A 14,760-nucleotide genomic window follows, 5' to 3' on the forward strand; every position below is an offset into this window, starting at 1 on the left:
TATTGGTGAATGCATCTGAAATGGTACATGCAATGATATTTATGTACTATGATATCCCGCTGAACTCACCGGGCAGGAATTTCCCTGTTATATCTATGTAGGAAATCTCTTAACAACCTCAGGACATATGAAGAAGGAAATTTGAAGGGTTAGGAGTGTTTTGAACCCAAAGATATTGAAGAAACTGGGTAGCCGGCTGTTGGCCAATTCTGCCACTGCTCAGAATTAGTAAATGGATGACTCAAAATGAACCCCCACCCACATAAATCTGATTTATGAAATACTAATTTACTACAATAATCAGTATTAAGAGCTATGCCTTGTTGGAAATAGCTGTGGGTTTATGCACTATTTAACTGTTACATTTTTTTTTCGTATTAAAGTATTTTGTTTATTATATTGACAAGATGATGCATTAAGAATTAGTTTTCACATCAGTTTGCTGGGGGTAGATTTATATGTAAGAATGTATCCATTGATCTGAAATATACTGTTAAGAATGCTTGGAATTATGAACGTCTTCTTCCGTCATCTCTTTGGCTGAAAGCAGCCAAACGTCTTATTCCAAACTAACTTTGATCAGGGTTAATGGATTTTATGAAATGATGGCAAATGTATGTTGATATTTTTCCCTTCAGATTAGAGGCAGTGCATTATGACAGGGATTTCTAATCTGGAGGAAAAATAAGGCAGGCAAACGTTCACACTTTTTTAGAACCTCCCACAAATCTCAAGCCCAGAAAATGGTGTTGTGCTCCCCCAAATCTCCTTTGTCACTATAAAGTGCATTTAACACCCAAGCTCCCCAGTTCTTTGCCTGCCGGTGGCAGATGAGGTATTCAGGCATACCCCTGTCTAAGCAGCAGCAAAGGTGTGAGGGAGCTGCGGCTCGGGAGGCTCTGCTTCAGGTCTGTTGTAACTTAAGAGTGCGTATTTTTTTTTTTTTTTTAAAGATATGTTTATTCATTTTTTCCTGGTCAACGTGGATAAAATAACTTTTTGAGTCAATATGTTTTTTTTTTAATTTTACATTTTATATGATTAACGTTCAGCCCTTACTAAAAGAGAAGCTAAGTGGATGCATTCTGGTTTGCTCACCTCACCAGTACACTGATGGTTATTGATCAACTCATGCAGGAGTCATGTTTTGCTCTGGGCAGAGTTATGAAACTGCCGTTGCCAGCAGTGTTGATAAGTGTTTGGTGATCTGCTCCTATTGTTGTAGTAAAAAATGTCTCCCATATACTTAACTTTTAAAAGAGCACTGTAGGAATACATCTTTGTATTGTTAACACTATAGGAACCCTTTGGCCTCCCCAGGCGATATAGATAACTCTCAATGCTGGGTCGAGTTACTCTTCTGCCAACGGTCATGGTAACCTAATGCACATACGGAGCAATACGCCATTTTGGATGACCGAATTCTGCTCTTTGTCTACAATTTTGTGCCCCAACCTGAAATTTTGTTCATTTTTAGGGTTATCTGGTGGAAGTTTTATGATAATAAAAAAGTTATAACCGTTTGTTTATACACTTGGTTTATGCTAGAATAAATATTTGATATTTTTTTTGCGATTAATGTATAAGTATTTTATTTAATAACCTAAGCTCTACTGTATTGTGGCCAATAAAAACAACCATGCTACATAATTCCATATTCCTTAAAAAATGAATCTTACAAGGAAAAAATGTAAAATACTTTTCATTGAATGTACCCCCTAATAAAATGTGTTTTTCTCTAGTTCCTGATCTGCCTTAGTAATACAATCGATCTCAGATATTTTTTTTTAATGATCTGTAAATATGATTTTGTTTAGAAAGAGAGGTAGTGTTAAAGTATACAAATTGTATCTATAAAATGGCATATTCTTTGTGGTTGTTCCATATATACATTAGGTGTGATTTCTACATTTTCCAGGTAGGCCTGCCCTCGTTTTGTTTTGTTGGCACTGGAGTTGATATTCTTTTTGAGGAAAATCAGTCTGTATATATTATTGATATTTCTAGATTCTGTGAGAAATGAATGAATATATGGCCGTGTTCTAGGAATACTTTATTTCCTATCACATTGGATATATACATCCTGATTTCCTGCGTGCACTCTCTAATTTTCTTCTTTAATGCAAATGGAAATTGAATAGGAAAAAAAATATCAGATGTATGATGTTATCCACATGAGGTTTTTTTTTTTTTGTTTCTCTAGAATTCAGATGTGGGTATATAGCATTGGTGGATTTACATATGAATGTGTGCAGTGTGGCTATTAGGCTGTGTTATGTGTGTGTGCAAGACTCTCCACCAATAGCTGCATTTATTGTGTATTTGGTCTCCAGGCAACAAGTGGATCAGATGCTCCGATTCTTCTAGGAAACTGCATAGCTTCTAAAAGACACACTAAACTGTTCCAGGTCTCAAACACGTCACTCTTCCCAGTCCCTGCACATAATATTCAGCTTGTCTTCCTACCGACTCCCATAATATCCAACCAAATATTAACATTTGTTCTTTACCTGTTCTCTCCTGTTCAATATTCAACAATACATTGTTCTCATTTTTATTTTAATAATCTGTGGCCCCAGCCTTTTGCATCCACTTTCTTTATGGTATTGTATCTTGAGAATACCATTTTCCTGCCTTAGCATTTGTTCCTGATCACAGCTAAACTCTATAATATTTCTATATAGAAGCTTTAAATGCCTTTAAAATTTTTATTTATCAATAATTCTCCTAACTGTTATCGTATATATTTATTTAGCCAAAAAAACATTTAATTATGTTTTTGCATACCACCCTTTTGGTACTTTCTAACCATTCGTTCTCTGACAAAATTAAAAACATTTCTTCAACGAACAAGTATCACGTTTATTTATTTTCTTATTTTTGGTTAAATATGCTGTCCCACTTGGCTAAAACATGCAAAGATTATTGAGCGGATCTGCTAATTTATTCTTTCTTCAATGGCTCTAAAGACATAAAAACAACAGAGCATTTAAGAAACTATTTTTGTTGCTATGGCAACTGGGGCTGTACGTTTCAAATATTTTAATATTTGAATAATCCCTTGTCTGCCATTGATTCCATAGAATGTTGTATAAAGACTCATTATCATTGCATCAAAATGCTCAATTACTTAAGCTACTAAAATAGTATTTACATTTTTCAATTATTTAAATACATTTAAATTGTTTCATCTCTAGCAAAAGATTTAGCCTGTCACTAGCCTCTAGTGTCACATGGTTGTAGACTGTTAATGTGCAAAAATAACAATGCTTCAACATTTAACATCACGTGGCATTGTCACTCTGCTCTTTTTTTCTTTTATTTTCTAATTTCATTCCACAATTGTCTTTCTATCCTCCCCACACTTTTCATTTTTAACTGTTTATAAATCCTCCTTATTTTTTATACATGCGATAAAGAAAGGACTCATTCTATACAGTGGTGCTTAGAGGGTCACTGTAGCCATTAGAACTATGATTTAGCAAACCATTTTCGAGCAGTTTAACAGTTAATGGTTGTCCCTGGCTCTTATAGCTCTCACAACACTGGAGGTAAAGCTGAGGCAGAGATTACACACTTCCTTGTAGCCATACTGATTCATATATGAATGGGCACTATGATAGGCTGAACATAGACAGCTGACACTCTGTCAATCATAATGCTTCTTTAGCCAGAGCAGCACAGGGTGGTATGGGCGCCTGTGGATTTGTATTAGGGTTAAAACATTTAAAAAATAATTAACAATGAATGGAAAGATGGTGCCAGGGGTTCCAGATACTGTAGACACGTTGGTGAGATGAAGCAGTTACAGTTCCTACAGTGTTTCTTTAAAGGGGCACTATAGTCACCCTTCAGGCATTTTCATGTAAAACTGCATTTTCAGAGAAACATGTTTACATTGCCCCTAGGGACACCTTCAAGTGGCCACTCTTCAGATGGCCACTGGAGGGGCGTCCTGGGTCAGGGCTGCACAGTAAGCAGCTCTGCCTTTCAGCGTCCCCACACTTTGAATGGAGACGCTGAATTTTCCTCACAGAGATGCATTGATTCAATGCATCTCTATGAGAAGATCCTGATTGGCCAAAATTGCATTTGGCCCCGCTCATGGCGATTTTTAGCCTCGCACTGCGCTGGAAATAAGGTGAGTTTTAAACTTTTATAGGGGGGCTAAGGGTGGGCAAGCCACCTATATGGTGGGTTTAGCACTCTAGCACTTTAAAGGACTTTAAAGGACCACTATAATGACCAGGAAAACATACTCGTTTTCCTGGCACTATAGTGCCCTGACGGTGCCCCCACCCTCAGGGCCCCCCTCCTGCCGGGCTCTAGGGGGTGGAAGGGGTTAAACTTACCTCATGCATTCAGCCAGTCCATAGGAAAGCATTCTCAATGCTTTCCTATGGACGGCAGCGTCTCCTCACTGAAAATCACAGTGGAAAGCACGCAAGCACCTCTAGCAGCTGTCAATGAGAGCCACTAGAGGCTGGATTAACCCTCAGTGTAAACATAGCAGTTTCTCTGAAACTGCTATGTTTATAGAAAAAAGGGTTAATCCTAGCTGGACCAGGCACCCAGACCACTTCATTAAACTGAAGTGGTCTGGGTGCCTACAGTGGTCCTTTAAGCATTCCCTTGTGAATGCAATTTACCCACAATCTTTCAGCTGAAAGAATCACACAGAAGGGCAAACTACAGACACCAGACTTTCTCCGCCTTGTGAGCTTGGTCTGTGCGGAGCCCTTGTGGGGTGAAGACTAATCTTTTTAGTCAAGTTTTTGACTTTTTGGGGGCTGAAGAAAAACAATGACAACATCTAATTGTACGTATTATTTTAATTTTATTTTACAGGTCTTTAGTTTATTGCCTTTGAGATACACCTCTGCGGCGCTCAACTAAAATGTGTGGTATAAGTATAAAAAAAAAAAGTTTAAATTAGAACTATCATTGATTTATACACAGGCTGTTAACGCAATCTATTGCCTACTTTTTTACTTAATTATTTTTAGTTTAGAGCTGTTGTCATTTTTAATTTTTGCAGGGGAAATTTACATTGTAGGCTTGCATTTCCTTGCACAGACAGTGCATCATGTAAATGAATTGGTATACCAATATCTGCAGATGACTGATACTTGCCTCATCTGTGCGATTATTGGTGCGAGGGAACAACTAATTGTCACTTCTCAAGAAGTAACTGTTCACTTTTAATTACCAGTAACCAATTTCAAGGATATCATCACATGACGAGTGAAAAATCTAATTGTCATAGAGACCAGTAATCAAAACCGTTAAATAGAGATGATGTCTATACACAGTGGCTTGTAAGGCAACCTTAAACATATGGTGCTTCTACCCCTATTTTCCCATCTTAAAATATATTTATTCATGTGAAACGATGGCTATAAATCGTGCTGCCAATCAATGAGACTGTACGTGAAGAAGCTAGTTACTCTAATGCAATGCACATCTTGCTAACTGGTGGGAGAGCTTCTTGATATTGGCAATTGCATTTTAAATTAATCTCTACTTACATAAGGATTGGATTTTTCTGTTTATATTTTTAGGAAAAACCCTGTTAAAAGTTGTTGTGAAATTGATAAAACAGAAGGTATTGTTGGATCTTTCTGGTTTCCATCACCTGGTATTTTCCACTTTGTTTACCCATTTATATAGCGCTTCACCCATACACTGTTTTTACTGCATTATTGAAAGATAAGATTGGGGTGGCACAGCAGCTGAATATTAGTGGGATTCCTTTGTATAACTGTATTTAACTTTAGATCTACATATCAGCGCTGGTACTTTACCTATTTTCTACATATGTGTATTTTATTGCAGTAAAAACTAACAGTAGTATAATAATATTAAAAATAAAAAAAAACATTGAGGGACCAGCCCCCAGATCTACATATCCATCAGTGTAGATTGTACCGTGTATTGCTGTTTCCCACTACTGTATTTTCCCTTTCCATAACGACTATATACCGGTATACTGCTGATGTTTACCACACAAAATGTTGCATAGACTGTTTAGGTTTTTTACGATGTGTTCAGTCCATGTGTCCTGGCTTTCAAGTGCTCTTCCTCCCTTTTGTCTGTGTGTGTCTGTTTTATTTTGTTGCAGGAATGCCTCTTAGAAGGACTGATGCACTATCACTGAACTGTTGACTAGGCGAGCAGGAGATCTGCTTAGTCAGATAATGATACCTGTCTCCTAAACCGTGTTCATTGTGAAACTGCAAAAAAAAAAAAGCCCCAGTATAGAATTATTCTACATAATATGCATGCAGAATAGCAAGTACATTTATATTTAAAGCAGCACTATACTATCAGGAGTACAAACATATATTACTAGCACTGTGTTTAACTAATTAGCACCCAATCCCACCTCAGATTGCTTTGAAAATGTTTAAAAACAACTTTTTTTTTTCGCATGGTGCGCCGGTCTCGCCGAGTTGGTTCCTCCTCCATGGTTGAGATCATTATCAGTCTAGATGGTCTCGATAAATCCATAATTTATCAGTAATAAGTATTGGGAGACTATTGCGCATGCGTGGCGAAACTTTGCACTGCACCAATCAACAATCTCCTTATAGAGATGTATTTAATCAATCTCTATGGAAACAATCAGCCTCTCCATGCAGAACATGGAGACGCTGATCAGCAGTGCTGCACTACACAAGAAGCACCGTCGTCTGAGTGACTGCCACTAGAGTTGTTTTATAGGCAACACAGTAAACACGGCCTTTTCTCTGGAAAGGCAGGGTTTACATTAATAAGCCTGCAGGGAGGGGCTATAGACACCAGATCCAGGTTCTGGTGGCTATAGTGCCCCCTTTAAGAAAAATATTGCTCTACCATGTGGGACGGGATATCTGGGAAGAACTCTTATAAAGATGAGCTGCCACTACTAGGATTTACCCGAAACCAATAATCATGTCAAAGTTTGTGAACCAAATGCTTGAGTCTGAGGGGGTGAAGAAATGAGAAATGATGACTTTAAGGAAAGTTACAGTCCTATTTTCCTCTTATATTATGTGTTGTGTTGTATAATATAAAGCTATAGTTCACCCTGGTCACGTTTATGTCTCTCCCTCCTGCTTTTGTATCTGCACTGAAATTGTACAGCTTTTGTTTTCTGTAATTTGATCGATTGTGTTGACTGGGTCACTATTTTTTCAGTGATTTGTCCCTCTACATTAAAGAGAGAACTTCTCTGAATTTACCCTCTAAATCCTTTTAAGGCATTGTCTTTACCCAGGCCTTTATGACGCAAATGGAAACTAATCTCCTAAAAATAAGACTGAGCTTCAGTTACCTTTTATAAAATGTTGTTTTTCTGAAACAATCTACTTTTGGGATGTATGCATTTTCATTCTAATGTTTACATGCATTCTGTAGCAAATAGATATGTTTAAACAATAATAGATCTTCTTAACTACGATCAGAAAATCATTCAAATTTGTTGGAGACCTCATACTTCATTGAATGGGTTTATAATTATTATTATTTTTTTCTATTAAAGTTTGAGGTTTCAATAAAGTTGAGCATAAATTAAATCTTTTGAGCTTTAGGTCGCCGTGAACCCAAATTCCTTTTGAAGTTAAGTATTAATTTGGAGCAAGAGTAGCAGGGGAGTGGTCAGATCAGGATATTGCATACAAAATAGGGGCATGCCGTGGCAGTTTCCCTTTAAGTTTACTATGCTTTCAACTCTGCTACTCTGGCCTTATGTTTGAAATTTAAATCAGTGAATAGTTATGACAACGTTTAACCCCTTTGGATGCCGGACATGTAACTCCACCTTCTACTGCATGCAGGGGCTCTAGAGTTTGGTTGAAGTTTTCGATATAGCACAATATATACTCACCAAAAACTACTTATAACAGGTGCATTTAACTACAGTATGCTTTGTCTAGGTGTGTATATGTATTTGGAGAAGTACATTCCTGTGTTGTTGTGCTGTTTATATTGAATGTCTCTTCCATAGTTACCAGCCTTGTCTTTTATCATTAAAATGTGTTCTGTTTTAGCTTCACTTGGGTTGAGCATTTTATGTTGCTTGTATTTCATATATTCCAGAATTCAGCATTATTTTTTATTTATTTATATTATTAGATGCTATATTTAATTTTGACCAACATACTACTTGTAGGGATGCATTCCAACTAGATTAGTGCTGGGTCTATAAATTAGTATTGTTTTCGTTTGGATACGTTGAGTCCTGTCGAAAAAATAGAAAGTGCTAGTGGGGTGTGTAAATCACATGCCATGGCCCCCCCCCTCCCCTTCTAGTGCTCAGAAGGGGCCGTGCCTTGCCAGACAAGCATTCAATTCATCCTACTTGTAAACATGAACTGTGGTAAGAAGTTGATGTGGGAAAAGGGTGTCAGCTACTCATGTGGTGATATTTGCTAAGATACGAATTTATCAGGGAAAAGAAATAAAGACCCAAAGTGAAATTCTTGCTTTTAGACGCAGAAAGGCGTCTTGCACATAAGAAGAATGTGGCCGTTTGAAAGCAGCTGTGGAGTATGTTTGCCGGATCATGTACCTACACACACTGTTTTCATTCTTTGTCAAACATCCCCCACATTTAAATATCAGTCTTCAATTAGTACCTGTCAAGATGCAGACAAAGTGGCGGTGATAGAATATTATGCTATGGGATTATCTTATCGATGTCCAATTATGAGCTTTCAAATAAATTTACACAGTTTAAAAAGAACCATCAAATTTTTTTTTATTTTTTTTATTTATCTATTATTTTTTATCTTTATTTTTTTTATCTTTATTTTCACTTTCTCCAATGTTGAAATTTTCACACACAAAAAACAGCAACATGGTTTTTAAACTTTTATATCAACTCATCGCAGCCTTGCTTTCCATGGGTTGACGTTTTTTGGGGGGAGGGGGATTCTTGCTATGTGAATACCGTATGGTGTTCACGTTCTCCAGAGTCTCATACACAGTCATGACAATGAGTAACGAATAGAAAATGCTTTTTAATGGGTATACGAATTACTCAAGCATCTGATGTACAAGGTCTTTTGAACGTCTTTAGTTAGAAGCATAACTTTTGAACCCAGATGCCAGTGTAGGTAATGGGTGTATTTCCAGGCAATGTGTACCTTTCATAAAGTGCAAATTGACAGGTCTGCTTGGATTAAACATTTTTAATTAATTAAATGCACTGAATCTGTATCTATATGTAAGGAAAATTAGTTGATATAGTAGAAACATAACTGCTTTAAAGGCAGCCAGCAAGTCTAAATGGGTGTCCATTATTTTTTTTCTGCTCAGTAGAGGACGGTATATTATATCTTGTCACCTTGACAAAACAACAAAGTACATTTGACTCTATATACAAAAATCAAATTCAATTTATTGAATGTTTTCCGGAGTCTCTTGTTGTCGAATAATGTTTTTTTTTCCTCTCCTCCCGTCCACTAGGTTGCAATCAAGATAATTGACAAGACTAAGTTAGATGAGGAAAACCTAAAGAAGATATTCCGGGAAGTGCAAATTATGAAGATGCTGTGTCACCCCCACATTATCCGCCTTTACCAGGTACATATTCTCTCCTATATTCACTTGTTGTACTTGGGTTTATCTGATTATTTGCATGGTTCTATCTGTGCCAGGTTTGTACTTAAATCAGAGAGAAACCAGAGAGAAATTTCTTGCTAAACCGTTTTCCATTAAAAACTTAGGAACATTGTAATTCTGCACAGTACCCGTCTCTCTAAAGAGATCATTAGTACTAATTTCATTCAATCCATGTACCTCACATAATCGGCTTCAGTCTCGGATGTACACATTTACCTGTCTGGCTATGCCTGGGGCACTTTCCGACACTAAGGCAAAGGACCTTGATTTCCCCTTTCTGTACGGAAATGATTTGCAACACTTTATTGCAGTACTAACAAACGGCCTAATTAAACGGCATGCACTATAAGATCTTCAAAGAAGTCTGTGATTATAACAATGCCACAGACTTGGTTGTGGTGATTGGGAGTAGATTTATTCCGTCATTCCTATTGCACTCTTCATTTCAAGTGCATTTTGTTAATATTAAAGGACTGCAGCTTTGAGGCCACTTCAAGTGACTTGGTTATTATAATGATTATTACTATTACTAATATCGGGGTGGGGGGGTTTGTAGACACAGTTTGCTTTAAATGGCTGATTTTATGGTAAACCAAAACTGCAGTGTACTTTGATGTGGCGTAAAATCTTATTGTTAATGTTTTGTTTCACACAATATTGTTGTATGTTTCAGTAGATGTTTGTCTATAGATTTGTTTCTTTTACTTCGCTTTGTTTATATTAGGGAGGCTTTGTAATATATATACACACTATCTCTGAATTAAAATCATTTCTGCCTTAAATTAACCTTTTGTAGGCATCCCTTATTAAACACCTAGTATTGCCACCATAGGTATGGGTCTCCCATCCTATCTGTCTTCTGTCTTCTTGGCTAGAATTATATCTGTGTCCTCTTTGCCAAACATATGCACCCTCCTTGCTTAAAGTGGCTCTGTCACCTAAAATTTACCGTTTTCCTTTGTTTCCTCTTTCCTAATCCGTTCTTAATTTCTGATCTGTTTCTCTGTTAAATAAAAGACAAAGTAGAGACTACTTTTCTTATGTATTTTTCCTACGTTTTACAAATGTGACAAAATGGTGGAGCTTCCTGGCTATTGCTGACCAATTGCTAATCCAATAAAGTGGGACTGGGCACCCGTTTCTCATGGTGGGGCGTCTAATAAAATAATTGGGGAGGACATGGTGTCCCCCACCCATGACCTATGTTTTGTAAATGTTAATTATTATTATTATTATTATTATTATTATTATTATTATGTGAAAATAGATACTTCAGGGTTGCATTTCAAAGTATGCTTTTTATAGTGGTTTCCCTTCAGTGAACTGCAAGTAATATGATAAATGGCATTTTTGTATGAGTGATACTGTTTTTAAGGATCTTTCTGACTCTGCAATGTAATTTGACTGATCTCTCTCCATTTCAACCTTCTCTATATTTCTTTTTCTCAAAGGTGATGGAAACCGAAAGAATGATCTATCTGGTGACAGAGTACGCAAGTGGAGGGGAAATATTTGGTAAGTGCAAGTTAGTCAAAATCCCTCAACTGAGGGCACCGGTTTAACCTATTTTGAGTTATGTTGTAGGCAAGATTTATGTGGGAAGTGTATTTTTGCGAGTTACAAAATAAAAAAGTAGCCATAAAAATATCCATTAGGACAGATTCCTCCTCTTGTATTTTGTTTCTCTCTTACAATCAGGACCAGTTTCTGGTGTCTTCATAACTAGTGTACTTCCTCCTGTCTCCCCTTTTTCTCCCTCTAGACTTGTACAACTTCACAATAAAGCATATGATCTCTTTTCTCGTATTCCCTGTCCGTTTTGTAGTTAAACGTCGGTTCTGCTGCAGTATCTGTCTTTGAAGTGTAGTTAGCAGAGTTTTTTTTATGTTGGTCCAGACACGACTGATTAAAGTCTATCCAGTCTAAACATTTGATGTGCCAGAGAAGTCCTCGAAAAGGTGGGGTATCCGCTACTGCTCTTTATTTCTCCTCCTCAACTCTTATCATGTATATACTCCTCCAGGTCTGGATTTCAGAGTTACTCTATAGATGTTGTAAAACAAGGTGTTGCTTGGCAGAGAAATAGTTAAAACGTGCCTCGTGACTGCTAATCATATGAGCCTGTCCTCCTTGCAGCAGCCTGACTCTGTAAACCGGATGTATAATGCGTGTGGGAGTCATAGCATCACTTAACCCCCTCAGCGACCAAAGGGCCCCACATTGGATGGGAAGATAGGTGGAGGGAGAATGGATTTATACAGCTTGTACTACTACCTTCTTATGATATCCAGATCACCTTGTCATGTATTATACAGCAGTAATAGGATTTCTGCTGTAGTATTAATCCATGCCGCTAAAAGGGATTAAAAATGGAAGGATTAAGTAGACATTGCTCATATGTCCTAATTTCTGAAGGTGCTAGGGGATTCCATTGAGCCCCTCTCTTTGGCTGAACATTCTGTTCTAAGTTCTGCTAACACAACCTCTTTCGCTCTTTTGAAAAACCCTCCCCTCCAGCTATCAGAATATTCGTTTTGTAGAGAAACACTTTGGTTTTTGTGCATTCTTCCAGCAACCACCCCTATAAATAGGACCATAGTCTTCGGTCAAACAGCAGGCATTCCTTCCCAAAGTACAGTGAGGAATCTTGCCTCTAATGAGCAGTGAGGCTGGGAAGGGGGTGGGAGAAGGGGAGCAGCAATAGGTTAGAACTGGTCCAGTATGGCTGTGACAGATATTTTTATATTTGTTTACAGTTTTTCATTATTTATTAATGCTAAATGTTTCTAAAATAATATTTATGACTGGGTCCTTAATCCTAAAGTTCTATATAGACACCGTACCGGAGTGCTTTATTACGCTATTTTTTTAAGTTGTGGCAACTGTAAATATTCAGTTTACCTTGAGCCTACAGTGTTAATGTTTGCACTGTTATTATATAAGGGCTTAAAAAAAATCCAGGGTATATGTCTCTATTAGGACTGTTTAAAAGCGCTTTCCTGGCTGCTAACTGTTATCAGTGGTCAGTATCTATGTGCCAGATGCCCAATGAGGTTAAGCTGTCTCTGCGTGATGGAGTAGCAGGAACAGCTACAAAGTTGCACTCTTTTACAACAGGTTAGCACTGAGATGAAATGGCATGACAGTATTTACTCCTGGTACTAAGCCAGAATGCAATGCTCAGGAATGCTTTGCTGCCATTTAGGGGAGGGACAGCTCACTTCCACACTTGATGCCAGGGACAGAGCTGCTGGCAACGATTTCCTCTTCTTTCTCTCTCTTAGAGGAGAGAGAATTATAAAACATGGTGTGTATGAATGTATTTTTGTCTGCTGAATGAATGTTTCATTTAAAAAAAACATATTTTTTATGTAATCGAAAAATTAGGCAACCGCACGTCTATTGCTTGTTGAACGTCCGTGATCGGCTATGGAGTGGAGTCATGTTAGCAACTCAACTCACACTGTGTCTGAGCTGCATTACGTACACATCCTTATAGGAAAGTGGAGGTGTGGCTGACTAGAAGGTTATGCTGCAGAGAAACTTCTATGTATTTATTTTCTCTCTAGCAAAACTTTGTGGAGAAAAATACAGCATGAATGAGGAAACCTGTCACTCTAATGTGATAATTTGAACATTAAGGAGGGTATTTATTAGTGTTCTGAAAAGTGACAGATAAATTCCATAGTTATTTTGATCATATTTATTAAGTAATTTAAAAAAGGATGTTTTTTTTATTTTTTATAATTCTTTATTTTTGCAGGTGAGGCAGTATGACATTTGTTAAAACGTTTACATGTTTAGTTTTTAGTGGTTACATTCTTTTAGCTTTTTAGTATGCAGGGCTCATCAGTGTGACTTACTGTTGGGTACTTGTGGCCCTTCTGGTTGTCATGGGGTGTAACTTGACCATATAGTCGCTAAAACATTCTAAAACCATTGCGCTGACAAAGAATAACATTAACGAAGGTACCGGTACAATGTATGTCAACTTATGGGTCTGAGGACCTATGTCTGGACGTTTGGATCTGAGCCTGGTTTGTGGAGGTCATGCGTTGCTCCTAACCATTAGGGACGTCAAGTGGAGGAGGGGGGTAGGGGGGTATAAAGGACTAGTTGTCAGTAGGCTCTGGTTGGGCCTTCACTTATGGTTGTCATATTTTAAGCACAGACCTTCTCTGGGAGTTCGACCTGGTTAAGAATGCAGTTAGTATAGAGTGGGAGTTTAAGAGAGGAAAGATTGAGGGGTAGCAATAGACAGAAACATCAGCAGTGGTGTCCTGGTCCCCTATGTTACGTATTCTAGTCCGTTTCGTGGGATGAAGGGGGTCATATTGGCCACGTCCCATGTACTGTTGGTGGCTTGGGCCCTCCGCTCTTGCGGACAGTCTTCTATTCCTATCGCTACCAGAAAGATGGTGGCCTCTGCCACATCGGTGGCCTTGATTTGCTTGCCTTCTTTTTTGACCATCAGAGCTCTAGAAGTAGTCCATCTATATGGTATTCCTGCTTAAGTCGTAGTGTGATGGGTTTCATAGTCTTTCTCCATAGCGGGGTGGAGAGGTGTAGGTCTTGGAAGATTGATATCTTGTGGGATTCAACGTCCACAGGTGACTTATTCTGAACAGCCCTTCTAAAAAAATGCAGTAGCTCTTCTGTGGAAAACATTTCTATCACAGAATATTAAATATGTGGTGTAGCTGAAAAGATTGTGCATGGTCAAGAATGGTAGGGTGCAAAAGAAGCACCAGATGAAAACCCCAAAAGATTTGACAACATTTTGCTGAAAATTGTTGGTGACACTTTGATAAATCTTCCCCAAAGTGTCTAATATGCAAAATCTCCATTTCAATCTTTTGCACATTATTCTTTAGCAACATTTGTTTCAGCTTTGTATCCCTAACGCTATAGTGTCTGTTTAGGTGACAGCACCCCATAGGAAAGCTTTTGGAAGCTAGTGAGACTATGTGGGAAAATGCGACGCTGTGCCAATCAAATGGCCTCTGTTAGACCATCTGATATTAAAATAACACAGTATTTCTCTATTTCGGTGCATGCATAGTTGACTGTCAGTGTAACCATTGCTGTTGTGGAGTACTACGGGGATATGGTACACCGATCACTTCATTAAATTGAGTGGTCTGGGTCCCTAGA

At 37.9% G+C, this 14,760-nt stretch overlaps 1 protein-coding gene across 1 annotated transcript in view; it reads left to right on the plus strand.

Moving 5' to 3' along the window:
* Positions 1–14,760, plus strand: part of SIK3 (SIK family kinase 3) — a 72,862-nt gene that overhangs the window by 11,465 nt on the left and 46,637 nt on the right. Inside the window, exons 2-3 of the mRNA XM_063436545.1 lie at positions 9,451–9,567; positions 11,058–11,121. Coding sequence (XP_063292615.1) covers positions 9,451–9,567; positions 11,058–11,121 — 181 coding nt within the window. The remainder of the gene's footprint in view (positions 1–9,450; positions 9,568–11,057; positions 11,122–14,760) is intronic.

Source organism: Pelobates fuscus, chromosome 11 (genome assembly GCF_036172605.1).
Source record: "Pelobates fuscus isolate aPelFus1 chromosome 11, aPelFus1.pri, whole genome shotgun sequence".
In the NCBI taxonomy this organism is placed as follows: domain Eukaryota; kingdom Metazoa; phylum Chordata; class Amphibia; order Anura; family Pelobatidae; genus Pelobates; species Pelobates fuscus.